Source organism: Salvelinus namaycush, unplaced genomic scaffold, assembly GCF_016432855.1.
Source record: "Salvelinus namaycush isolate Seneca unplaced genomic scaffold, SaNama_1.0 Scaffold21, whole genome shotgun sequence".
Taxonomy (NCBI): domain Eukaryota; kingdom Metazoa; phylum Chordata; class Actinopteri; order Salmoniformes; family Salmonidae; genus Salvelinus; species Salvelinus namaycush.
The window spans coordinates 534,917-562,367 of record NW_024058897.1 but is presented as its reverse complement, the minus strand read 5'-3'; the positions used below and the strand labels follow the sequence as shown (position 1 = coordinate 562,367).

The 27,451-nt window shown below is 46.5% G+C and overlaps 1 protein-coding gene across 1 annotated transcript; it reads left to right on the top strand.

Moving 5' to 3' along the window:
* Positions 1 to 27,451, top strand: LOC120038196 (GTPase IMAP family member 7-like). Its single transcript, XM_038984055.1, has 4 exons — positions 1 to 4; positions 221 to 307; positions 1,364 to 2,512; positions 27,432 to 27,451. Exons 1-4 carry the CDS (start codon positions 1 to 3, stop codon positions 27,449 to 27,451), a joined length of 1,260 nt encoding a protein of 419 aa, XP_038839983.1.

Sequence of the window (27,451 nt, the reverse complement as noted above, 5' to 3'; positions counted from 1 at the left end):
ATGAGTACATTATGTTTACCTGATGCTGGTTATGTTGTTAGAGAATGTACTTTGTTTTACAACAGTTACACCGCATAGCATTACTCTTCTTATTGTTCACATTGTTTTAAAGTGAAATAGCTGAGAAGAAATTCCAATTTAGTTTATGTCGACTTTATGTCGACGTCTTTGTAATGAGGTCATTGTCTGTTCCTGATTGTTTTTGATTGGCCGACTGTAGCAGAGATAGAACGAGGAAGAGGAGGGACTCTGAAGATTCTGTTCCTGTTGACACTCTGTCTGCAAGCCTTCACTGGTCAATGCCAAGGTACACACACCCCCGCGTACACATATACATGCATGCACGTACACACACCAGGGCTGTGCACATACACACACCAGGGCCGTGCACATACACACACCAGGGCCGTGCACATACACACACCAGGGCCGTGCACATACACACACCAGGGCCGTGCACATACACACACCAGGGCCGTGCACATACACACACCAGGGCCGTGCACATACACACACCAGGGCCGTGCACATACACACACCAGGGCCGTGCACATACACACACCAGGGCCGTGCACATACACACACCAGGGCCGTGCACATACACACACCAGGGCCGTGCACAGACCTTTCAGGGGGCAGGTGCTCAAAATGAAAAAAGGACGAAATTTAGAAAATACGAAATGCCACTGTGGTGTAAATGTAACATGTTTAAATAGGTCGATTTATTCCAATACAAACTGTAAACAAACTAGTTCAGTGCCTCCTAAAGACATGATTGGCATGGGGAAAAGAGGGCGGGCTATCAGCTGATCATTGACGTTGATGATTGATGTTCATTTGCTGGTTAGTTTTATTTATTTTACTGATTGTAATTTACCTTTGTCTTTTCTTCTTCTCTACGCTCCTATCAGCCAATCAGACTGAAGTATTTTCTTCCTCTCTCTCTCTCTGCTCCTATCAGTAAATCAGACTGAATATGGATGGTGATGGTGATGATGATGATGATGATGTAGGCTAAATCAGGTGTTAAACAAATGTTAAGGTCTCTCAACCCATCCATGTTTGGATACTGGGCAGGTGCAGTCTCCTTACAGAGCAGTAAACAGGTGCAACCCGGATGGGGTGGGGGGTGATGAACTTGACAACAACTTGCGAGTAGTGGGTTCCGAAAAACAATGATAGAAAAATGTATTTAAAAATTATATTACAACCCAGAAGAGAGACTGTAGGGACAAAGGGGCATGTGCTCTGCACAGGTAGATCCCTATCTGAGCACATGCCTGATACACACACACACACATTTCATTAGCTTTTCATCAAGACAATCACTATCAACTCAAGCACTTCTTGTCTGTTTTCACAGGTTCAGGGCATCCCTCTGAACTGAGGATTGTTCTGGTGGGGAAGACTGGATCAGGGAAGAGTGCAACAGGAAACACCATCCTGAGGACGGAGGGGTTTAAAGAAGACTTCTCCCCTGAGTCTGTGACTGATCACTGTGAGAAACTGAGTGGAGTGGTGGATGGGAGGAAGATTGATATCATCGACACCCCGGGGCTCAATGACACAACAATTTCTAAAGAAGAGTTGAAAAGTGAAATAGAAAAGGCCATCTACATGTCAGTCCCAGGACCCCACGCCTTCCTGCTGGTGATCAGACTGGGGAGGTTCACAGAGGAGGAGAGGAACACTGTGAAGTGGATCCAGGAGAACTTTGGAGAAGAAGCCTCAAAGTACACCATCATTCTGTTCACTCATGGAGACCAGCTGGGGGACAAATCAATGGAGGACTTTCTGAATAAGAGTCAGGTGCTTAAGAAACTCGTCAAGGTCTTTCAGGGCAGAAATCATGTCTTCAATAATAAAAAGAAGAATGACATCACTCAGGTCACAGAGCTGCTGAAGAAGATAGATGAGATGGTGATGAAGAATGGAGGACAACACTACACCAATGAGATGTACCAGGAGGTTCAGAGGAAGATCAAAGAAGAGGAGGAGAGGAAGAAACAGGAAGAGGAGAAGAGAGAACAGCAAGAGAGGGAGAAAAGGGAGGGGGAGATCAGGAAACGTGAAGAGAAGGTGAGAGAGGAGGAGAGGAAGAGACAGGAGGAGAAGGAGAGAGAGGAGGAGGAGATCAGAAAACGGGCAGAGAAGGTGAGAGAGGAGGAGAGGAAGAGACAGAAGGAGAAGGAGAGAGAGGAGGAGGAGATCAGAAAACGGGCAGAGAAGGTGAGAGAGGAGGAGAGGAAGAGACAGGAGGAGAAGGAGAGAGAGGAGGAGGAGATCAGAAAACGGGCAGAGAAGGTGAGAGAGGAGGAGAAGAAGAAACAGGAGGAGGAGATCAGAAAACGGGCAGAGAAGGTGAAAAAGGAAAGGAAGAGACAGAAGGAGATCAGGAAGAAGGAAGAGGAGAGATGGAAAAAGTTCAAGGACATATCAGGAAAGATTGTTGGACTGGTAGCAACTGGTGTCACAGCCATGGTATCAGGACCAGCAGCTCTTGCAGTTGGAGGTGCTGTACTTGCAAAAGATGCAGTTGAATATGTATTTGATTATTTCACAATTTTCTAATTAAGCAAAAATGAGGAAGAGGTGGCAGGGTGAAGTACCAATCTCTTCCTCATCTTAATGTCAAGTAGTAGCAGTAGAGTAGATTATTACTGTATAATGACAACTATCAGCGATTGTTCAACACTTTATAAAATTATCAGTTATCTAACATGTTTATTACTACTCTCCCTCTCTGGTCTGTGTTCTCCCTCTACCCTCTCTCTACACTCCCTCCCTGGTCTGTGTTCTCCCTCTATCCTCCCTCCCTGGTTGGTGTTCTCCCTCTACCCTCCCTCCCTGGTCTGTGTTCTCCCTCTATCCTCCCTCTCTGGTCTGTGTTCTCCCTCTACCCTCCCTCCCTGGTCTGTGTTCTCCCTCCCTGGTCTGTGTTCTCCCTCCCTGGTCTGTGTTCTCCCTCCCTGGTCTGTGTTCTCCCTCCCTGGTCTGTGTACTCCCTCACTGATCTGTGTACTCCCTCTACCCTCCCTCCCTGGTCTGTGTACTCCCTCTATCCTCCCTCCCTGGTCTGTGTTCTCCCTCCCTGGTCTGTGTTCTCCCTCCCTGGTCTGTGTTCTCCCTCCCTGGTCTGTGTTCTCCCTCCCGGGTCTGTGTTCTCCCTCCCTGGTCTGTGTTCTCCCTCCCTGGTCTGTGTTCTCCCTCCCCGATCTGTGTACTCCCTCCCTGATCTGTGTTCTCCCTCCCTGGTCTGTGTTCTCCCTCCCTGGTCTGTGTACTCCCTCTATACTCCCTCCCCGGTCTGTGTTCTCCCTCCCTGGTCTGTGTTCTCCCTCTATCCTCACTCCCTGGTCTGTGTTCTCCCTCCCTGGTCTGTGTTCTCCCTCCCTGATCTGTGTTCTCTCTCCCTGGTCTGTGTACTCCCTCTATACTCCCTCCCTGGTCTGTGTTCTCCCTCCTGGTCTGTGTACTCCCTCTATCCTCCCTCCCTGGTCTGTGTTCTCCCTCCCTGGTCTGTGTACTCCCTCTACCCTCCCTCCCTGGTCTGTGTACTCCCTCTATACTCCCTCCCTGGTCTGTGTATTCCCTCTATACTCCCTCCCTGGTCTGTGTTCTCCCTCCCTGGTCTGTGTTCTCCCTCCCCGGTCTGTGTACTCCCTCCCTGATCGGTGTTCTCCCTCCCTGGTCTGTGTTCTCCCTCCCTGGTCTGTGTACTCCCTCTATACTCCCTCCCTGGTCTGTGTTCTCCCTCCCTGGTCTGTGTACTCCCTCTACCCTCCCTCCCTGGTCTGTGTACTCCCTCTATACTCCCTCCCTGGTCTGTGTACTCCCTCTATACTCCCTCCCTGGTCTGTGTTCTCCCTCCCTGGTCTGTGTTCTCCCTCCCCGATCTGTGTACTCCCTCCCTGATCTGTGTTCTCCCTCCCTGGTCTGTGTTCTCCCTCCCTGGTCTGTGTACTCCCTCTATACTCCCTCCCTGGTCTGTGTTCTCCCTCCCTGGTCTGTGTTCTCCCTCTATCCTCACTCCCTGATCTGTGTACTCCCTCCCTGGTCTGTGTACTCCCTCCCTGGTCTGTGTTCTACCTCCATGGTCTGTGTTCTCCCTCCCTGGTCTGTGTACTCCCTCCCTGGTCTGTGTACTCCCTCCCTGGTCTGTGTTCTCCCTCCCTGGTCTGTGTACTCCCTCCCTGGTCTGTGTTCTCCCTCCCTGGTCTGTGTTCTCCCTTCCTGGTCTGTGTTCTCCCTCTACCCTCCCTCCCTGGTCTGTGTTCTCCCTTCCTGGTCTATGTTCTCCCTCTACCCTCCCTCCCTGGTCTGTGTTCTCCCTCCCTGGTCTGTGTTCTCCCTCCCTGATCTGTGTTCTCCCTCCCTGATCGGTGTTCTCCCTCCCTGCATTTATTAAAATGCATTTTGGGGTAGAAATGCCTTCTCGAACATGTGAACTTTCATGTGCCTTAATAAAAAACTTGTATGCCATCTGTAAATACGAATACAATTGTTAAATTACGAGCCAAGTTGGTTTAGCCAAAGAAAAAGTTTGCAACCTTCCCGCTAGCCATGATTGGCTGAGATAATGAGTGGGCTGGACATGCCGAGAGATAAGTTTGGATTGGTCTGCCATTTAGCTTGCTTCTGTCTATTTGAGCTGGTCAGTATGTCTAGGTAATCCTGTCTAACGTGTTTAAAAAACAAATCTATTGTGTATTAAAACTTCTTGACGCACGGATCCCTTTAGCGGGATCATTTTCGTAAACAACCACTGAATTGCAGAGCGCCAAATTAAAAGAAAATTGCTAAAAATATTTATATTCATGGAATCACAAGTGCAATATAGCAAAACACAGCTTAGCTTGTTGTTAATCCACCTGTCGTGTCAGATTTTGAAAATATGCTTTACAGCGAAAGCAATCCAAGCGTTTGTTTGAGTTTATCAATCACTAGACAAAACGTTAAGAACACCTAGCAGCAATGTATATTGGTCACAAAAGCCAGAAAAGCAATCAAATGAATCGCTTACCTTTGATGATCTTCGGATGATTGCACTCACGAGACTCCCAGTTACACAATAAATGTTCCTTTTGTTCGATAAAGTTTATTTTTATATCAAAAAACCTCCATTTGTTTGGCGCGTTATGTTCAGTATTCCACAGCCTTAGGCAGGTCATCAAGGCTTGACGAAAATTCCAAATAGTATCCGTAAAATTCGTAGAAACATGTCAAACGTTTTTAATAATCAATCCTCAGGTTGTTTTTAACATCAATAATCGATAATATTTCAACCGGACTGTAAACTCTTCAATACTGGAGAGAAAGAAAATGTTGAGCAACCAGCATGAACTAATGTAAGGACATTCGTCTATCCACTGACGTGTTTTGATAAATCTCGCTCATTTTTCAGAATAAAAGCTTGAATCTTTGTCTAAAGACTGTTCACACCCTGAGGAAGCCATTGGAAAAGGAATATGGTTGATATCCCTTTATGTGGACGAAAGGCAGGCAATGGAACAGAGATTTTTCAAAATAAGAGTCTCTTCCGGGTTGGATTTCCTCAGGTTTTCGCATGCAAAATCAGTTCTGTTATACTCACAGACAATATTTTGACAGTTTTGGAAACTTTAGAGTGTTTTCTATCCTACTCTGTCAATGATATGCATATTCTAGTATCTGGACCTGAGAGATAGGCAGCTTACATTGAGAACGTTATTTTTCCAAACATAAAAATTCTTCCCCCTAGCTTCAAGAGGTTAAAACTGCATTAGTGTTGCTCTCCACGTTCTGGAGGACCGAGTTTTGAAATCAGTGGAATTCGAGTATGATAGCTAAGGAGATGGGGAAAACACCTGTCGCCGGATTAAATCTTCAAACTAAGGGCAACCATGGCATCCGACAGGAGACGCGTCCAACCATGAATGATGTATACTTGTAAAATTGTCTAGCTAGCTACATTTTCAGATATTACACGTTTCTAATTTTGACAGAAAGAGCCATTTACTTGGCTAGCTATAGCCTAATGTTAGCTAGCTAACATTGAACCTGGTTGGTTAGCTACCTGCAGATTCATGTAGGGTAGTAACATCATGAGTTGTGATTATGGTTCATTGTTTACCTAGCTAGCTAGCTAATGGTAGCTGGCTGGCTCGCTAGCTAACGTTACATGTATGACCGTATTATTCACATCTCAGAGCTATTTGCTTGGCTAGCTATAGCCTAATGTTAACTAGCTAACATTGAACCTGTTTGGTTAGATATCTGCAGATTCATGCAGGGTAGTAACGTCATGAGTTGGGATTATGGTTCATTGTTTACCTATCTACATGTCTTAGCAAAAGACTCCACTATGGAAGTAAACATTTCCGGGGGCATTCGTAAATTCAGTCTGGCAATCTACTCCGATTTCAGAGCACTTTAGTCTCAGTGTGCCAGAGAGAGCAATTTACGAACGCTCAACACCCATTGAATATGGCCGTTGTCGGCAAATACGCGAAATTAAGTTGTTGCCAGCAGCACAGTTACAGTCACCAACGCTCTCGATAATATAAAAACAGCCTAACCAGCTCTGCTAGGGTGGGTAAAATGGTCAGAGTGGGGTGTTCTCTCATTATGTGTCTGGAAGTAGCTAGCCAATGTTAGCCAGTTAGCTTGGGTGCTTGACTGCAGTTGTGAGGACAGAATGTTCGGATCAACCCTACTCATCGCCTAGAGCGTCCAGTGTAGAAATGCTCTGATTTTATGAATGTACAGTCTGACAGCACAGTTGCAGTCACCACAGCTCAGAGATTTAACAATGCTCCTGTGAAAGGTTCTAACAATGAACATAGCTTTTTAAGAAACTGGGCCCTGGTCTCTTTGACACAAGGCAACGAAGAGTGAGATGGATGTATAGACAAGCCAGGACACGTTGCTCCTGGTGATCAGACTGACAAAGTTCACAGACGAAGAGAGGAACACTGAAGTGGATCCAGGAGAACTTTGGAGAAGAAGCCTCAAAATATACTATTCTAGAATTACTCTTAATTTTAAAACCAATGGCTTGCATTGTAATTTTTACTTTTCATGTTTGGTTTACAGATTCAGGGCAGCCTTCAAAATATACTATTCTATTATTCACTGGATGATATCCACTGGTGTAGGTCTACTGTAGAGACAGAGTCCTGGTTGATATCCACTGGTGTAGGTCTACTGTAGGGACAGAGTCCTAGTTGATATCTACTAGTGTAGGTCTACTGTAGGGACAGAGTCCTAGTTGATATCCACTGGTGTAGGTCTACTGTAGGGACAGAGTCCTGGTTGAGAACCACTGGTGTAGGTCTACTGTAGGGACAGAGTCCTGGTTGATATCCACTGGTGTAGGTCTACTGTAGGGACAGAGTCCTAGTTGATATCTACTAGTGTAGGTCTACTGTAGGGACAGAGTCCTAGTTGATATCCACTGGTGTAGGTCTACTGTAGGGACAGAGTCCTGGTTGAGAACCACTGGTGTAGGTCTACTGTAGGGACAGAGTCCTGGTTGAGAACCACTGGTGTAGGTCTACTGTAGGGACAGAGTCCTGGTTGAGAACCACTGGTGTAGGTCTACTGTAAGGACAGAGTCCTGGTTGAGAACCACTGGTGTAGGTCTACTGTAGGGACAGAGTCCTAGTTGATATCCACTGGTGTATGTCTACTGTAGGGACAGAGTCCTGGTTGAGAACCACTGGTGTAGGTCTACTGTAAGGACAGAGTCCTGGTTGATATCCACTGGTGTAGGTCTACTGTAGGGACAGAGTCCTGGTTGAGAACCCCTTGTGTAGGTCTACTGTAGGGACAGAGTCCTGGTTCATATCCACTGGTGTAGGTCTACTGTAGGGACAGAGTCCTCGTTGATATCTACTGGTGTAGGTCTACTGTAGAGACAGAGTCCTGGTTGAGAACCCCTTGTGTAGGTCTACTGTAGGGACAGAGTACAGGTTGATATCTACTGGTGGAGGTCTACTGTAGGGACAGAGTCCTGGTTGATATCCACTGGTGTAGGTCTACTGTAGGGACAGAGTCCTGGTTGATATCCACTGGTGTAGGTCTACTGTAGAGACAGAGTCCTAGTTGATATCCACTGGTGTAGGTCTACTGTAGAGACAGAGTCCTAGTTGATATCCACTGGTGTAGGTCTACTGTAGGGACAGAGTCCTGGTTGATATCCACTGGTGTAGGTCTACTGTAGGGACATAATCCATCTGATATGTGCCTGAACTCAATTTTATACACTAATTGTCGTGTAACCCATTCATTTCTAATGAACGGTCATTTTTGACCACAGGTATACACAAGTGAAATAAAACGCCCAAAATGTACTGAAAAACATTTATTTTGTGTGTTCAGATGCCCTGTGTGGACAAAGTCATGGAACCTTATGACAAAAATATTAAATTAACTACATTTTTCAGAGAGAAAACTTGTAAATCGGTCCAATTCGACTGGAACACAGCAGGAGGGTTAAGTAGTCTTTATAAAAGTGTTTTAGATACATTTTTAAATGAAGCTGTTTTTTTGATGATTTGAGGTGACAGTTGTAGCCAATGTTGTATGGTGTTTCCATATTGTCAACAAGAATATAATAAAATGAATTTATCTTGGTCTACACTTCCTGTATATACTCTTTGTTTGTTGGTAAAGTCTGTTTGTTCAGGGAAGTGGAGGAAAGAACAGGAAACAGAATGAGTGGAAATATATAGTCAAGAAGAAGGAGATTTAAGATGGTGTTTTGACAGTAACAGCAGTTGTTCTGTCGGTGGTACTGTAGCAGTAGTAGTTCAGAAGGTGGTACTGTAGCAGCACCAGTAGTAGTTCAGAAGGTGGTACTGTAGCAGCACCAGTAGTAGATCAGAAGGTGGTACTGTAGCAGCACCAGTAGTAGTTCAGAAGGTGGTACTGTAGCAACACCAGTAGTAGTTCAGAAGGTGGTACTGTAGCAGCACCAGTAGTAGTTCAGAAGGTGGTACTGTAGCAGCACCAGTAGTAGTTCAGAAGCTGGTACTGTAGCAGCACCAGTAGTAGTTCAGAAGGTGGTACTGTAGCAGCACCAGTAGTAGTTCAGACGGTGGTACTGTAGCAGCACCAGTAGTAGTTCAGAAGGTGGTACTGTAGCAGCACCAGTACATTTAAGTCATTTAGCAGACGCTCTTATCCAGAGCGACTTACAAATTGGTGCATTCACCTTATGATATCCTGTGGAACAACCACTTTACAATAGTGCATCTAACTCTTTTAAGGGGGGAGGGGGGGGGGGGGGTTAGAACGATTACTTTATCCTATCCTAGGTATTCCTTAAAGAAGTGGGGTTTCAGGTGTCTCCGGAAGGTGGTGATTGACTCCGCTGACCTGGCGTCGTGAGGGAGTTTGTTCCACCATTGGGGTGCCAGAGCAGCGAACAGTTTTGACTGGGCTGAGCGGGAACTGTACTTCCTCAGAGGTAGGGAGGCGAGCAGGCCAGAGGTGGATGAACGCAGTGCCCTTGTTTGGGTGTAGGGCCTGATCAGAGCCTGAAGGTACGGAGGTGCCGTTCCCCTCACAGCTCCGTAGGCAAGCACCATGGTCTTGTAGCGGATGCGAGCTTCAACTGGAAGCCAGTGGAGAGAGCGGAGGAGCGGGATGACGTGAGAGAACTTGGGAAGGTTGAACACCAGACGGGCTGCGGCGTTCTGGATGAGTTGTAGGGGTTTAATGGCACAGGCAGGGAGCCCAGCCAACAGCGAGTTGCAGTAATCCAGACGGGAGATGACAAGTGCCTGGATTAGGACCTGCGCCGCTTCCTGTGTGAGGCAGGGTCGTACTCTGCGAATGTTGTAGAGCATGAACCTACAGGAACGGGTCACCGCCTTGATGTTAGTTGAGAACGACAGAGTGTTGTCCAGGATCACGCCAAGTTTTTTAGCACTCTGGGAGGAGGACACAATGGAGTTGTCAACCGTGATGGCGAGATCATGGAACGGGCAGTCCTTCCCCGGGAGGAAGAGCAGCTCCGTCTTGCCGAGGTTCAGCTTGAGGTGGTGATCCGTCATCCACACTGATATGTCTGCCAGACATGCAGAGATGCGATTCGCCACCTGGTTATCAGAAGGGGGAAAGGAGAAGATGAATTGTGTGTCGTCTGCATAGCAATGATAGGAGAGACCATGTGAGGATATGACAGAGCCAAGTGACTTGGTGTATAGAGAGAATAGGAGAGGGCCTAGAACAGAGCCCTGGGGGACACCAGTGGTGAGAGCACGTGGTGCGGAGACAGATTCTCGCCACGCCACCTGGTAGGAGCGACCTGTCAGGTAGGACGCAATCCAAGCGTGGGCCGCGCCGGAGACGCCCAATTCGGAGAGGGTGGAGAGGAGGATCTGATGGTTCACAGTATCAAAGGCAGCCGATAGGTCTAGAAGGATGAGAGCAGAGGAGAGAGTTAGCTTTAGCAGTGCGGAGCGCCTCCGTGACACAGAGAAGAGCAGTCTCAGTTGAATGACTAGTCTTGAAACCTGACTGATTTGGATCAAGAAGGTCATTCTGAGAGAGATAGCAGGAGAGCTGGCCAAGGACGGCACGTTCAAGAGTTTTGGAGAGAAAAGAAAGAAGGGATACTGGTCTGTAGTTGTTGACATCGGAGGGATCGAGTGTAGGTTTTTTCAGAAGGGGTGCAACTCTCGCTCTCTTGAAGACGGAAGGGACGTAGCCAGCGGTCAAGGATGAGTTGATGAGCGAGGTGAGGTAAGGGAGAAGGTCTCCGGAAATGGTCTGGAGAAGAGAGGAGGGGATAGGGTCAAGCGGGCAAGTTGTTGGGCGGCCGGCTGTCACAAGACGCGAGATTTCATCTGGAGAGAGAGGGGAGAAAGAGGTCAATGCACAGGGTAGGGCAGTGTGAGCAGAACCAGCGGTGTCGTTTGACTTAGCAAACGAGGATCGGATGTCGTCGACCTTCTTTTCAAAATGGTTGACGAAGTCATCCACAGAGAGGGAGGAGGGGGGGGGGGAGGGGGAGGAGGATTCAGGAGGGAGGAGAAGGTGGCAAAGAGCTTCCTAGGGTTAGAGGCAGATGCTTGGAATTTAGAGTGGTAGAAAGTTGCTTTAGCAGCAGAGACAGAAGAGGAGAATGTAGAGAGGAGGGAGTGAAAGGATGCCAGGTCCGCAGGGAGGCGAGTTTTCCTCCATTTCCGCTCGGCTGCCCGGAGCCCTGTTCTGTGAGCTCGCAATGAGTCGTCGAGCCACGGAGCAGGAGGGGAGGACCGAGCCGGCCTGGAGGATAGGGGACATAGAGAGTCAAAGGATGCAGAAAGGGAGGAGAGGAGGGTTGAGGAGGCAGAATCAGGAGATAGGTTGGAGAAGGTTTGAGCAGAGGGAAGAGATGATAGAATGGAAGAGGAGAGAGTAGCGGGGGAGAGAGCGCGAAGGTTGGGACGGCGCGATACCAACCCGAGTAGGGGCAGTGTGGGAAGTGTTGGATGAGAGCGAGAGGGAAAAGGATACAAGGTAGTGGTCGGAGACTTGGAGGGGAGTTGCAATGAGATTAGTGGAAGAACAGCATCTAGTAAAGATGAGGTCAAGCGTATTGCCTGCCTTGTGAGTAGGGGGGGAAGGTGAGAGGGTGAGGTCAAAAGAGGAGAGGAGTGGAAAGAAGGAGGCAGAGAGGAATGAGTCAAAGGTAGACGTGGGGAGGTTAAAGTCACCCAGAACTGTGAGAGGTGAGCCATCCTCAGGAAAGGAACTTATCAAGGCGTCAAGCTCATTGATGAACTCTCCAAGGGAACCTGGAGGGCGATAAATGATAAGGATGTTAACTTTTACTTGGTACTCATCCCGGATCCGGGAGCACCCCCCACAGTAAAAAAGCTGACTAGCATAGCCTAGCATAGCGTCACAAGTAAATACTAGCATCTAAATATCATTAAATCACAAGTCCAAGACACCAGATGAAAGATACAGATCTTGTGAATCCAGCCATCATTTCCGATTTTTAAAATGTTTTACAGGGAAGACACAATATGTAAATCTATTAGCTAACCACGATAGCAAAAGACACAACTTTTTTTTCTCCACCATTTTTTTCCTGCATGGGCAGCTATCACAATTTCGACTAAATAAAGATATATATAGCCACTAACCAAGAAACAACTTCATAAGATGACAGTCTGATAACATATTTATGGTATAGCATATGTTTTTTTAGAAAAATTTGCATATTTCAGGTATAAATCACAGTTCTACATTGCAGCTGCAATCTGAAATAGCGTTGGAAGCAGCCGGAATAATTACAGAGACCGACGTCAATTACCAAAATACTCATCCTAAAACATTTTTGAAAAATACACAGCATACAGCAAATGAAAGACCAACATCTTGTGAATCCAGCCATCATTTCTGATTTTTAAAATGTTTTACAGGGAAGACACAATATGTAAATCTATTAGCTAACCACGTTAGCAAAAGACACCACTTTTTTTACTCCACCAGTTTTTTACTCCATCAGTAGCTATCACTAATTCTACTAAATAAAGATATATAGCCACTAACCAAGAAACAACTTCATAAGATGACAGTCTGATAACATATTTATGGTATAGCATATGTTTTTTTAGAAAAATGTGCATTTTTCAGGTATAAATCATAGTTTACCATTGCAGCCACTATCACAAAACTCACCAAAGCGACTAGAATAACTACAGAGAGTAACGTGTATTACCTAATTAATCATCATAAAACATTTCTTAAAAATACACAGCGTACAGCAATTGAAATACACAGATCTTGTGAATCCAGACAATATTTCAGATTTTCTAAGTGTTTTACAGCGAAAACACAATATATTGTTATATTAGCATACCACATGAGCTAACATCACCCCAGCATTGATTCAAGGCAAAAAACGCGATAACGTTATCACCACCAAAATATATTATTTTTTTCACTAACCTTCTCAGAATTCTTCAGATGACAGTGCTGTAACATCATATTACACAATGCATATAGAGTTTGTTCGAAAATGTGCATATTTAGCATCACAAATCGTGGTTATGCTATGTAATCAGTCAAAACATGGCATGCATTCTGGCCGGCGCCATCTTGGAAGGGCACCTAAGTTTACGATTATTTATCGATTAGATTGACTAAAAAAATACAGGTTGGATAGCTAATGAAAGATGCATTGGTTATTAATGCAACCGCTGATTTAGATTTTTAAAATTAACGTTACTAGACATACAGTGTGCGTTACAGCCAGACTAGTGCCGCAATAATGGCCGAAAAATGCGTTTACATTTTTCCACATAAATACGGAATAAAATCATAAATAGCTCTTACTTTTGGACGAGCTTCCATCAGAATCTTGGGCAAGGTGTCCTTTTGTCCAAAAGAATCGTTGCTTTGTTGTAAAACGTCCACTTCAACTTCGGAACTAGCAGCTAACATTAGCTACGTGGCACACACATGTCCAAATCCTCAAACGCAATACTACGAAAATTCCAAAAATAGCAATATACTCGCATAAACTGATATAAATCGGTTTCAAATAACTTCGTTATGATGTTTCTAACACCTATATCGAATTAAATCACAGACGGATATATCTTAGCCCGATAACAAGAGCTATTCAACATGCCATTCTGATGTCCTCTCTTGCGCCTTGGCGAGCGTCCAAAAGAACGTACATGTCACTCCATTGCCTTTTATAAACTCTGAGAAATACGTAGAGACTCCATTCCACTTCTCATTGGTTACTGACATCCAGGGGAAGGCGGGTGCAGTTCATTTCGATCCATAGGGCACACACAGAGCTTTAAACTGATTTGAGAACAGAGACTATTTTTCTATGTCCTGTCATGATTTTCGCTGTAGAAAGAGTTCTGGTTCACCCACAGACATAATTCAAACGGTTTTAGAAACTAGAGATTGTTTTCTATCCAATAGTAATAATAATATGCATATTGTACGAGCAAGAATTGAGTATGAGGCAGTTTAATTTGGAGACGATATTTTCCAAAGTGGAAACAGCACCCCCTGTATTGAGAAAAGGTTTTAAGCTTGAAAGGGCTGGTAACTGTGACAGCATGGAATTCAAAGGAGGCGATAGACAGATGGGTCAGGGGAGAAAGAGAGAATGTCCACTTGGGAGAGATGAGGATCCCAGTGCCACCACCCCGCTGACCAGAAGCTCTCGGGGTGTGCGAGAACACGTGGGCAGACGAGGAGAGAGCAGTAGGAGTAGCAGTGTTATCTGTGGTAATCCATGTTTCCGTCAGTGTCAAGAAGTCGAGGGACTGGAGGGAAGCATAGGCTGAGATGAACTCTGCCTTGTTGGCCGCAGATCGGCAGTTCCAGAGGCTGCCGGAGACCTGGAACTCCACGTGGGTCGTGCGCGCTGGGACCACCAGGTTAGAGTGGCAGCGGCCACGCGGTGTGAAGCGTTTGTATGGTCTGTGCAGAGAGGAGAGAAGAGGGATAGACAGACACATAGTTGACAGGCTACAGAAGAGGCTACGCTAATGCAAAGGAGATTGGAATGACAAGTGGACTACACGTCTCAAATGTTCAGAAAGTTAAGCTTACGTTGCAAAAAATCTTATTGACTAAAATGATACAGTACTGCTGGCTGGTGAAGTAGGCTAGCTAGCAGTGGCTGCGTTGTTGACTTTGTTTGAAAGTGTAGCTGGCTAGGTAACCTCGATAACTGGCTAGGTAACCTCGATAATTACTCTAAAACTACACAATTATCTTGGATACAAAGACAGCAAAGACAACTTTGCAGTAGTAGTTCAGAAGGTGGTACTGTAGCAGCACCAGTAGTAGTTCAGAAGGTGGTACTGTAGCAGCACCAGTAGTAGTTCAGACGGTGGTACTGTAGCAGCACCAGTAGTAGTTCAGAAGGTGGTACTGTAGCAGCACCAGTAGTAGTTCAGAAGGTGGTACTGTAGCAGCACCAGTAGTAGTTCAGAAGGTGGTACTGTAGCAGCACCAGTAGTAGTTCAGAAGGTGGTACTGTAGCAGCACCAGTAGTAGATCAGACGGTGGTACTGTAGCAGCACCAGTAGTAGTTCAGACGGTGGTACTGTAGCAGCACCAGTAGTAGTTCAGACAGTGGTACTGTAGCAGCACCAGTAGTAATTCAGAAGGTGGTACTGTAGCAGCACCAGATGTAGATCAGACGGTGGTACTGTAGCAGCACCAGTAGTAGATCAGACGGTGGTACTGTAGCAGCACCAGTAGTAGTTCAGAAGGTGGTACTGTAGCAGCACCAGTAGTAGATCAGAAGGTGGTACTGTAGCAGCACCAGTAGTAGTTCAGAAGGTGGTACTGTAGCAGCACCAGTAGTAGTTCAGAAGGTGGTACTGTAGCAGCACCAGTAGTAGTTCAGAAGGTGGTACTGTAGCAGCACCAGTAGTAGTTCAGAAGGTGGTACTGTAGCAGCACCAGTAGTAGTTCAAAAGGTGGTACTGTAGCAGCACCAGTAGTAGTTCAGACGGTGGTAGCAGCACCAGTAGTAATTCAGAAGGTGGTACTGTAGCAGCACCAGTAGTAGTTCAGACGGTGGTACTGTAGCAGCACCAGTAGTAGATCAGACAGTGGTACTGTAGTAGCACCAGTAGTAGTTCAGAAGGTGGTACTGTAGCAGCATCAGTAGTAGTTCAGAAGGTGGTACTGTAGCAGCACCAGTAGTAGACCAGAAGGTGGTACTGTAGCAGCACCAGTAGTAGTTCAGAAGGTGGTACTGTAGCAGCACCAGTAGTAATTCAGAAGGTGGTACTGTAGTAGCACCAGTAGTAGATCAGACGGTGGTACTGTAGCAGCACCAGTAGTAGTTCAGACGGTGGTACTGTAGCAGCACCAGTAGTAGATCAGAAGGTGGTACTGTAGCAGCACCAGTAGTAGTTCAGACGGTGGTAGCAGCACCAGTAGTAATTCAGAAGGTGGTACTGTAGCAGCACCAGTAGTAGATCAGACGGTGGTACTGTAGCAGCACCAGTAGTAGATCAGACAGTGGTACTGTAGTAGCACCAGTAGTAGTTCAGAAGGTGGTACTGTAGCAGCATCAGTAGTAGTTCAGAAGGTGTTACTGTAGCAGCACCAGTAGTAGTTCAGAAGGTGGTACTGTAGTAGCACCAGTAGTAGTTCAGATGGTGGTACTGTAGCAGCATCAGTAGTAGTTCAGACGGTGGTACTGTAGCAGCACCAGTAGTAGATCAGAAGGTGGTACTGTAGTAGCATCAGTAGTAGTTCAGAAGGTGGTACTGTAGCAGCATCAGTAGTAGTTCAGAAGGTGGTACTGTAGCAGCATCAGTAGTAGTTCAGAAGGTGGTACTGTAGCAGCACCAGTAGTAGTTCAGAAGGTGGTACTGTAGTAGCACCAGTAGTAGTTCAGACAGTATAGCAGCACCAGTAGTAGTTCAGACGGTGGTACTGTAGCAGCACCAGTAGTAGTTCAGAAGGTGGTACTGTAGCAGCATCAGTAATAGTTCAGAAGGTGGTACTGTAGCAGCACCAGTAGTAGATCAGATGGTGGTACTGTAGCAGCACCAGTAGTAGTTCAGAAGGTGGTACTGTAGCAGCACCAGTAGTAGATCAGAAGGTGGTAGCAGCACCAGTAGTAGTTCAGAAGGTGGTACTGTAGCAGCACTAGTAGTAGATCAGAAGGTGGTACTGTAGCAGCACCAGTAGTAGTTCAGACGGTGGTACTGTAGTAGCAACAGTAGTAGACCAGAAGGTGGTACTGTAGCAGCACCAGTAGTAGTTCAGACGGTGGTACTGTAGCAGCACCAGTAGTAGTTCAGACGGTGGTACTGTAGCAGCACCAGTAGTAGTTCAGAAGGTGGTACTGTAGCAGTACCAGTAGTAGATCCTCTTGCAGCTTGTTTATCGGGGTACATTTTCATGGTTCAATGCCTTTAAAAAGACTGAAAGACCCTGACATATAAAGATGTGGAAGATTAGAGGTTGGAGTGGGAAAACACTCAGAGTGATTTAAGTGTAGCAGTAAAGTAGATTAATACTGTACAATGAGAATCAACAGACGTCAGATACACTGAGTGCAGACACATGTATTTTCTTTTTACACACAACGATTGGTAACACTTTACTTGACATCCAGCATCATAACAGGTTATAACACGATCATAATCATGTATTAATTTGTTATAACAGGTTGTAACACGATCATAATCATGTATTAATATGTCATAACAGCTGACATAACGTGTCATAATAGGGTCATAACACTGTCATGACACATGTATTTAGATCTCTTGTAACATATATTGCAATATTTTATGGCTGGTTATGACACCTACATAAGAGTGTCAAAACCCACAAAATCTACCACACAAGACAAACATTCCATTACACCATAGCCTACTTTTCAACAGTAGGTTTATGTTAGATAACATTTTCTGAAATGTACCATATTCAATTATCATTGTAATTGCTCACACGTTGATGTCAGACATGTACCTACCCCAATGCTCTGTTGCTGATGACTAGGATGAATGCAGGAGCAGATTTCAGGAGCAGGACAAAACACACTCTTTTTGACTGATGACTGGGATGAATGCAGGAGCAGATTTCAGGAACAGGATAAAACACACTCTTTTTGACTGATGACGTAAGGGTATGATAGGCCTATCTGGCATAAATGATTATGATGACCATAATGCCTTATCACAGTGTCACAATGCTTTATCACAGTGACATAATGCCTTATCACAGTGTCATAATGCCTTATCACAGTGTCATAATGCCTTATCACAGTGTCACAATGCTTTATCACAGTGACATAATGCCTTATCACAGTGACACAATGCTTTATCACAGTGACATAATGCCTTATCACAGTGACATAATGCCTTATCACAGTGACATAAAGCCTTATCACAGTGACATAATGCCTTATCACAGTGACATAATGCCTTATCACAGTGTCGCAATGCTTTATCACAGTGACATAATGGCTTATCACAGTGACATAATGCCTTATCACAGTGACATAATGCTTTATCACAGTGACATAATGCTTTTTCACAGTGACATAAAGTGTATTTTCTTAGTCCAAGTAAAGGGACACAGGAGTGACATAATGCTTTATTTTGAGACACTGTTTAATTTAAAATATGATTTAAAAAAATAATTCATTACAACAACAAAGGACTTAAGAAACACTTTCAAACGAAAGGAAACTTCTTGGCAGGGTCATAACCAGTCATTAAATAACGCAATATACGTCACAAGAGGTGAAATTTATGGGTCATAACAGTGTTAAGACCATATTATGACAGGTTATGACAATTTATGTCAGCTGTTATGACATTCTATGACATGGTTATGAACATGTCATAACTTGTTATGATGCTGGGTGTCAAGTAAACTGTTACCAAATTATTTATCAAGAAAATGCAAGCTATATGCTTGCAATTGTGAGATCAGTGAGTTACAGTGTGTTATTGTACTGTGCTGTGAAGGCCAGTTGTTCTCCAGCTTTAAGTTACTGTGCCACCATCTCCAGGTCCCCCCCCCCCACCCCCCCCCAAAAGGAAAGCAGCCAACGTCCTGCATTTCAACACATTTTGACATTGGGCAAAGAGAAAAACATTTCAAATCAAATGTTATTTGTCACATACACATGTTTAGCAGATGTTAATGTGAGTGTAGAGAAATGCTTGTGCTTCTAGTTCTGACCATGCAGTAATATCTAACAAGTAATCTAACAAATTCACAACAACTACCTTATACACACAAGTGTAAAGGAATGATTAAGAATATGTACATATAAATATATGGATGAGTGATGGCCGAACGGCATAGGCAAGATGCAGTAGATGGTGTAGAGTACAGTATATACATATGAGATGAGTAATGTAGGGTATGTAAACATTAAATAAAGTGACATTGTTTAAAGTGACTAGTGATACATTTATTACATCCAATTTTTTATTATTAAAGTGACGAGAGATTTGAGTCAGTATGTTGGCAGGAGCCACTCAATGTTAGTGATGGTTGTTTAACAGTCTGATTGCCTTGAGATAGAAGCTGTTCTTCAGTCTCTCGGTCCCAGCTTTGATGCACCTGTATTGACCTCGTCTTCTGGATGGTAGCGGGGTGAACAGGCAGTAGCTCGGGTGGTTGTTGTCCTTGGTGATCTTTTTGGCATTCCTGTGACATTGGGTGGTGTAGGTGTGCTGGAGGGCAGGTAGTTTGTCCCCGGTGATGCGTTGCGCAGACCTCACTACCCTCTGGAGAGCCTTACAGTTGTGGACGGAGCAGTTGCCGTACCAGGCGGTGATACATCCCGACAGGATGCTGTCGATTGTGCACCTGTAAAAGTTTGCGAGTGTTTTTGGTGACTAGCCAAATTTCTTCAGCCTCCTGAGGTTGAAGAGGCTCTGTTACGCCTTCTTCACCACACTGTCTGTGTGGGTGTACCATTTCAGTTTGTCCGTGATGTGTACGCCGAGGAACTTAAAACTTTCCATCTTCACTGCTGTCCCGTCGATGTGGATAGGGGGTGCACCCTCTGCTGTTTCCTGAAGTCCTCTATCATCTCCTTTGTTTTGTTGACGTTGAGTGTGAGGTTATTTTCCTGACACCACACTCCGAGGGCCCTCACCTCCTCCCTGTAGGCCGTCTCGTTGTTGTTGGTAATCAAGCCTATAACTAGTGTTGTGTACTAGTGTAGTGTCGTCTGCAAACTTGATGATTGAGTTGGAGGTGTGCATGGCCACGCAGTCATGGGTGAACAGGGAGTACATGAGAGGGTTGAGAACGCACCCTTGTGGGCCCCAGTGTTGAGGATCAGACGGGTGGAGATGTTGTTTCCTACCCTCACCACCTGGGGGTGTCCCGTCAGAAAGTCCAAGACCCAGTTGCACAGGGCGGGGTCGAGACCCAGGGTCTCGAGCTTAGTGACGAGTTTGGAGGGTACTATGGTGTTAAATGCCGAGCTGTCGTCGATGAACAGCATTCTTACATAGGTATTCCTCTTGTCAAGATGGGTTAGGGCAGTGTGCAGTGTGATTGCGATTGCGTCGTCTGTGGACCTATTGGGGCGGTAAGCAAACTGGAGTGGGTCTAGGGTGTCAGGTAGGGTGGAGATGATATGATCCTTGACTCGTCTCTCAAAGCACTTCATGATGACGGAAGTGAGTGCTACGGGGCGATAGTCGTTTAGCTCAGTTACCATAGCTTTCTTGGGAACAGGAACAATGGTGGCCCTCTTGAAGCATGTGGGAACAGCAGACTGGGATAGGGATTGATTGAATATGTCCGTAAACACAACAGCCAGCTGGTATGCGCATGCTCTGAGGACACGGCTAGGGATGTCGTCTGGGCCGGCAGCCTTGCGAGGGTTAACATGTTTAAATGTTTTATTCATGTTGGCTGCGGTGAAGTAGAGCCCACAGGTTTTGGTAGCGGGCCATGTCGGTGGCATTGCATTGTCCTCAAAGCGAGCAAAGAAGTTGTTTAGTTTGTCTGGGAGCAAGACATCGTGGTCAGCGACGGGGCTGGTTTTCTTTTTGTAGTCCGTGATTGACTGTAGACCCTGCCACATACCTCTCGTGTCTGAGCCGTTGAATTGCGACTCTACTTGCAGCTATTGTAATGCTATTTTAAACATTTTGTCATGAGGCTGAGAGAAAACAGTCATGTGTTTTCAACATACTCTTATGTAGGTGTCATAAAATAACTACAGTGGTCGGTTCTGTGGGTTTTAAGTCTTATGTAGGTGTCATAACCAGCCTTAAAAGGATGCAATATATGTTACAAACGGGTCTAAATATATGTCATGACAGTGTTATGACCATATTATGACATGACATGATTATGACCGTGTCATAACTGTCACGACTTCTGCCTAAGTCGTTGCCTCTCCTTGTCCGGGCGGTGTTCGGCGGTCGACTTCACCGGCCTTCTAGCCATCATCGATCCATTTTTCATTTTCCATTGGTTTTGTCTTGTCTTCCCACACACCTGCTGTCAATCCCATTCATTACCTGTTGTGTATTTAACCCTCTGTTTCCCTTCATGTGTTTGTCAGAGATTGTTTTATGTCAAGTGTTGTTTTATTGGTGTATAGGTGCGCGACGGGTCCTCGTACCCATTTTTATTTGATGTATGTATATTTCTCGTGTTTGGAGCATGTCATGGACATTTATTAAAAGTCTCCATCTACACTTCGTTTACTCTCCTGCGCCTGACTTCCCTGCCACCTATACACACGACGTTGACAGAATCTCTGACCTTAAAAATGAAGTCAGCAGGAGGAGGCACTTCGCTAATGGAGGTTGAGGAACGCGTCATGGAACAAGCGGAGGAGATTGACAGTCTGTGCGCTGCCATGGATCGCATTGTCCAGAATATGAACCGCTGGGAGAGACAGGGAGCTTTTCCAGCACCTCCACCACCACCTGGAATTCCTTTGAACGCTTTTTCTCCTCCGGAACAGAACAGGATCCAGTTATCCCTACCCACGGGATACAATGGAGATACTGCCAGCTGCCAGGGTTTTCTCCTAAAACTGAACTTGTATCTGGCCACGGTCTCTCCAGTACCATCAGACCGTGAGAAAAGCTCCGCCCTCGTCTCATGCCTTACCGGGAAAGCCCTGGAGTGGGCCAACGCTGTGTGTGGAGAGGATAAGGCGTTGGACCATTTTGAGGAACTCATCTGCCATTTCCGGAAGGTATTCGACCACCCATCCGAAGGCAGAGCAGCAGGTGAGCTCCTCTATCATCTGAGGCAGGGGACGAGGAGTGCTCAGGAGTTCGCTTTGGAGTTTAGGACTTTGGCTGCCGGCGCTGGATGGAGCGACAGGGCCCTGATCGACCACTACCGTTGTAGTCTACGCGAGGACGTCCGTCGGGAGCTGGCCTGTAGAGACACCACCCTCAACTTCGACCAGCTGGTGGATATGTCCATCAGGCTGGACAACATGCTGGCTACTCGGGGACGTCTAGATCGGGGTCTGGTTGTTCCATCCTCCCGCACTCTCTCTCCCGAACCTATGGAATTGGGAGGGATGGTGCGCAGGGAGACCGGAGGGGGTACCCGCTCGAGCACCATCTATGATCGCAGAGATCACACTGCTGATCGGTGCCGGGTTGGTTCCTCTGGGAATAGAGAAGGCAGGCAGGGCACTCTGGCATCACCCCAGGTGAGTAGGCACCATACTCATCCAGAGCCCTCTGCTGCACTTATGTTTGTCTCTGTCACTTTTCCGGATTTTTCCCTGCATTCCCAGTATAAGGCACTAGTAGATTCAGGCGCGGCTGGGAATTTCATTAATAAAAATTTTGCTCATAGTTTAGGGATTCCTATTGTTTCTGTGGTTATGCCTTTCCCTATTCATGCCTTAGATAGTCGACCAATAGGGTCAGGGTTTATCAGGGAGGTCACCGCACCTTTGTCTATGATAACGCAGGAGGGTCACAAGGAGAAGATTAGTCTTTTCCTTATTGATTCCCCTGCGTATTCTGTGGTGCTAGGCCTACCCTGGTTAACTACTCATAACCCCACTGTTTCTTGGCCACAGAGGGCTCTCACGGGGTGGTCGCGAGAGTGCTCAGGTAGGTGTGTAGGGGTTTCCGTTGGTGCTACTACGGTGGAAAGTCCAGACCAGGTTTCCACCGTGCGCATTCCCCCAGAATATGCCGATTTGGCACTCGCCTTCTGTAAAAAGAAGGCGACTCAATTACCACCCCATCGACAGGGGGATTGTGCGATAGATCTCCTGGTAGACGCTGCATATCCCAGGAGTCACGTGTATCCTCTGTCGCAAGCGGAGACAGTGGCTATGGATAATTATATCTCTGAATCCCTGCGTCAGGGGTTCATTCAGCCATCCATTTCACCCGCCTCTTCGAGTTTCTTTTTTGTGAAGAAGAAGGATGGCGGTTTACGCCCGTGCATTGATTATCGAGACCTTAATAAAATCACGGTAAAATATAGTTACCCGCTACCTTTGATCAATACAGTAATGGAGTCAATGCGCGGGGCCCGCTTCTTCACAAAATTGGATCTCAGGAGTGCGTACAATCTGGTGCGTATTAGGAGGGGTGATGAGTGGAAGACGGCATTTAGCACCACCTCAGGTCATTATGAGTACCTGGTCATGCCATATGGGTTGATGAATGCTCCATCAGTCTTCCAATCATTTGTAGATGAGATCTTCAGGGACCTGCACGGGCAGGGTGTAGTGGTGTATATCGATGATATTTTGATATACTCTGCTACACGCGCCGAGCATGTGTCCTTGGTGCGCAGGGTGCTTGGTCGCCTGTTGGAGCATGATCTATATGTCAAGGCTGAGAAATGCTTGTTCTTCCAACAATCCATCTCCTTCCTAGGGCATCAGATTTCCACTTCAGGAGTGGAAATGGAGAGCGACCGCATTACAGCCGTGCGTAATTGGCCGACTCCAACCACGGTAAAGGAGGTGCAGCGTTTTTTAGGGTTTGCCAATTACTACCGGAGATTTATCCGGGGTTTTGGTCAGGTTGCAGCTCCCATTACCTCACTGCTAAAGGGGGGACCGGTGCACTTGCAGTGGTCGGCCGAGGCGAATAGGGCTTTTGGACAACTGAAGGCTCTGTTTACCTCGGCGCCTGTGTTGGCTCATCCGGATCCCTCTTTGCCATTCATAGTAGAGGTGGACGCATCCGAAGCTGGGATAGGAGCAGTGCTCTCTCAGCGTTCGGGTGTGCCACCGAAGCTTCGCCCCTGTGCTTTCTTTTCGAAGAAGCTCAGCCCGGCGGAGCGTAACTATGATGTGGGGGACCGAGAGCTGTTAGCTGTCGTAAAAGCCTTGAAGGTGTGGAGGCATTGGCTTGAGGGGGCTAATCACCCTTTTCTCATCTGGACTGACCACCGCAATCTGGAGTACATCCGGCAGGCGAAGAGACTAAATCCTCGCCAGGCAAGGTGGGCCATGTTTTTCACTCGTTTTGTGTTTACGCTTACTTACAGACCAGGCTCCCAGAACGTCAAGGCAGACGCATTGTCTCGGCTGTATGACACAGAGGAGCGACCCATGGATCCCACTCCCATACTCCCAGAGTCGTGTTTGGTGGCGCCAGTAGTGTGGGAGCTGGACGCGGACATTGAGCGGGCGTCACGTGCAGAGCCCTCTCCTCCTGAGTGTCCAGCTGGTCGTCTGTACGTTCCGTCTGCTGTCCGCGACCGATTGATTTATTGGGCTCACACATCACCCTCCTCTGGTCATCCTGGGATAGGTCGGACGATGCGCTGTCTTGATGGGAGGTACTGGTGGCCCACTTTAGCTAAGGACGTGAGGATTTATGTTTCCTCCTGTTCGGTGTGCGCCCAGTGCAAGGCTCCTAGACACCTGCCTAGAGGTAAGCTTCTACCTTTACCCGTTCCTCAACGGCCGTGGTCGCACCTGTCAGTGGATTTTTTGACTGATCTTCCACCTTCACAGGGTTACACCACGATCCTGGTCGTTGTGGATCGGTTCTCTAAGTCCTGTCGTCTTCTCCCTTTGCCCGGTCTCCCTACGGCCTTACAAACTGCGGAGGCCCTGTTTACACAGGTTTTCCGGCACTATGGGGTGCCTGAGGATATAGTGTCTGATCGGGGTCCCCAGTTCACGTCAAGGGTCTGGAAGGCGTTTATGGAACGTCTGGGGATCTCGGTTAGTCTTACCTCAGGTTTTCACCCCGAGAGTAATGGGCAGGTGGAGAGAGTTAACCAGGATGTGGGCAGGTTTCTGCGGTCCTATTGCCAGGACCGGCCGGGGGAGTGGGCGAAGTTCGTGCCCTGGGCAGAGATGGCCCAGAACTCGCTACGTCACTCCTCCACTAACCTTACCCCTTTTCAATGTGTATTAGGGTATCAGCCGGTTCTGGCTCCTTGGCATCAGAGTCAGACCGAAGCTCCTGCGGTGGACAATTGGTTTCGGCACGCTGAGGAAACCTGGGAGGCAGCCCACGTCCACCTTCAGCGTGCCATAAGGCGCCAGAAAATTGGCGCAGACCGTCGCCGCAGTGAGGCCCCGGTGTTCGTACCAGGGGACAGGGTCTGGCTCTCGACCCGAAACCTGCCCCTCCGCCTGCTCTGCCGGAAGCTGTGTCCGCGGTTTGTGGGGCCGTTTAAAGTCCTGAGGAGAGTGAACGAGGTATGTTATAGGTTACAACTGCCCACTAATTACCGTATTAACCCCTCGTTCCATGTGTCTCTCCTCAGGCCGGTGGTGGCTGGCCCGCTCCAGGAGGCTGAAGTGCGTGAAGTTCCTCCGCCTCCTCTAGACATCGAGGGGGTCCCGGCGTACTCTGTTCGATCCATTTTGGATTCGAGACGTCGGGCGAGGGGCCTTCAGTACCTCGTGGACTGGGAGGGATACGGGCCGGAGGAGAGATGCTGGGTTCCGGTGGAGGACGTTTTAGATCCTTCCATGTTAAAAGAATTCCACCGCCTCCATCCGGATCGCCCTGCACCTCGCCCTCCGGGTCGTCCCCGAGGCCGGTGTCGACGCGCGGCTGGAGCCGCGCGTCAGGGGGGAGGTAATGTCACGACTTCTGCCGAAGTCGTTGCCTCTCCTTGTCCGGGCGGTGTTCGGCGGTCAACTTCACCGGCCTTCTAGCCATCATCGATCCATTTTTCATTTTCCATTGGTTTTGTCTTGACTTCCCACACACCTGTTTTCAATCCCATTCATTACCTGTTGTGTATTTAACCCTCTGTTTCCCTTCATGTGTTTGTCAGAGATTGTTTTATGTCAAGTGTTGTTTTATTGGTGTATAGGTGCGCGACGGGTCCTCGTACCCATTTGTATTTGATGTATGTATATTTCTCGTGTTTGGAGCATGTCATGGACATTTATTAAAAGTCTCCATCTACACTTCGTTTACTCTCCTGCGCCTGACTTCCCTGCCACCTATACACACGACGTTGACAATAACATGTTATGATGCTAGGTGTAAAGTATAGTGTTACCATTTTAAGTGTTTCTATAATCCTCTATGTGAAAAATGAATGGTGGAAAAACGATTGGAACCATTTCCGTGTTTGACAGCTGGGTTTTATGGGGATTATGACTCATACTGTGGTAATCTATGGAGTTGGAAGGAGAACAAACAGATCTGGGACCAGGTTAGACAAGTATAACATTATATTTGAAAATGTAGTTTAATTTGTTATTTAATTTGTAACCATTTTCTCCCAGAAGGAGACGTCTATGTTTTTCATTTTACCCAAAGATGTGGCCTATCTTCAGATTCTGGCAAGCAGCAAAGTTTAAAAAGCGACACCCAATCAGAATTCAGATCCTACCTGTCAAGAGTAGAATAATGTTTGCCTAGCAACACTCTCTCATTGGCTAGAAATGACTAGTTGCTGGGAAAATGAAACTTAACAGAAGGTAAGGTGCAGCACATTGGGCGCTTTAGTTTCGCATGAGTTTTAGACCATTCCATTGGTCGTTGAGGTAAATCTCCATCCACCTGTGTCACCTGGCTATGCAAAACCAGCAGGACCACTGCTTCAGCTCTCTGTGACAACAGCAGACAACACTATACAGATCCGTGCAACCACACTAAAAGTGAGTATTCAACTTAACTACCTTACTAATTAAATGTTGTACAACAATCTACTCTACAGTATTTGAATAACTGTAGCGCAATATTAAGTAGACATTTTATTGATACCAGGTCTGTTAACATTTATGCATAAATAATCATATGATTGCATTACTTATCATCAAAATGTCAAAACAAATCATGTAGCTGTTAGCAATCACATTCTGCTATATGTGTGTATTCATACACATGTTTTAAAATTATAGAACAGTGAAAGTAGACAGTACAGTAGGTTTGTATTTATACACGTTTTAATATTGTAGAACAGTGAAAGGAGAAACATGGTTAAACTTTTACCTGAAACATTGACCTTGTTTAGTGCAGAGATAGTGCAGTATACTGTATCTTGTTTAGTGCAGAGATAGTGCAGTATACTGTACCTTGATTAGTGCAGAGGTAGTGCAGTATACTGTATCTTGTTCAAGGGGGGCGATCTTGGGTCAACAGCCATCTTATAGCAGGTTGTTGCTGTGAGGGACACACCTGCAGGTTTTTGTCAGTACTGACTAATGCTTCGAACACACCGACAGCGTCGTTGCATTTTGGTACACCAGAATTACATTCATTTCCAATGAAACGCTGCATTGGCCTTGCAACATTAGCAGAGGCAGATCGAGAGTTATACGTTGCGTTCATCAACCAATGGTTAACTGACAGATTGCTGAAACACATGATGTGGTTAGCTGATATGTAAAATACCTATCCAGGCGTAGTAAGATCTGGTGTCGGCAACGTCTGAGCAGAGAAACAGAGGAACAGAGGAACACGTACTTTGTGTTCAGACACCTCCTGATTTACACGTTGTTTGTGTTCACCTCTAACTGGTCTATCTGGTTTTAACAGCTGCAGCCAGGCAACGGTAG

Bases quoted from the DNA above. Each gene is read 5' to 3' on its own strand.
- LOC120038196 (XM_038984055.1), top strand. The intron at 308-1,363 runs GTACACACACCC...CTGTTTTCACAG, and splicing joins CTTCACTGGTCAATGCCAAG to GTTCAGGGCATCCCTCTGAA. The intron at 2,513-27,431 runs GTGCTGTACTTG...TGGTTTTAACAG, and splicing joins AGCAGCTCTTGCAGTTGGAG to CTGCAGCCAGGCAACGGTAG.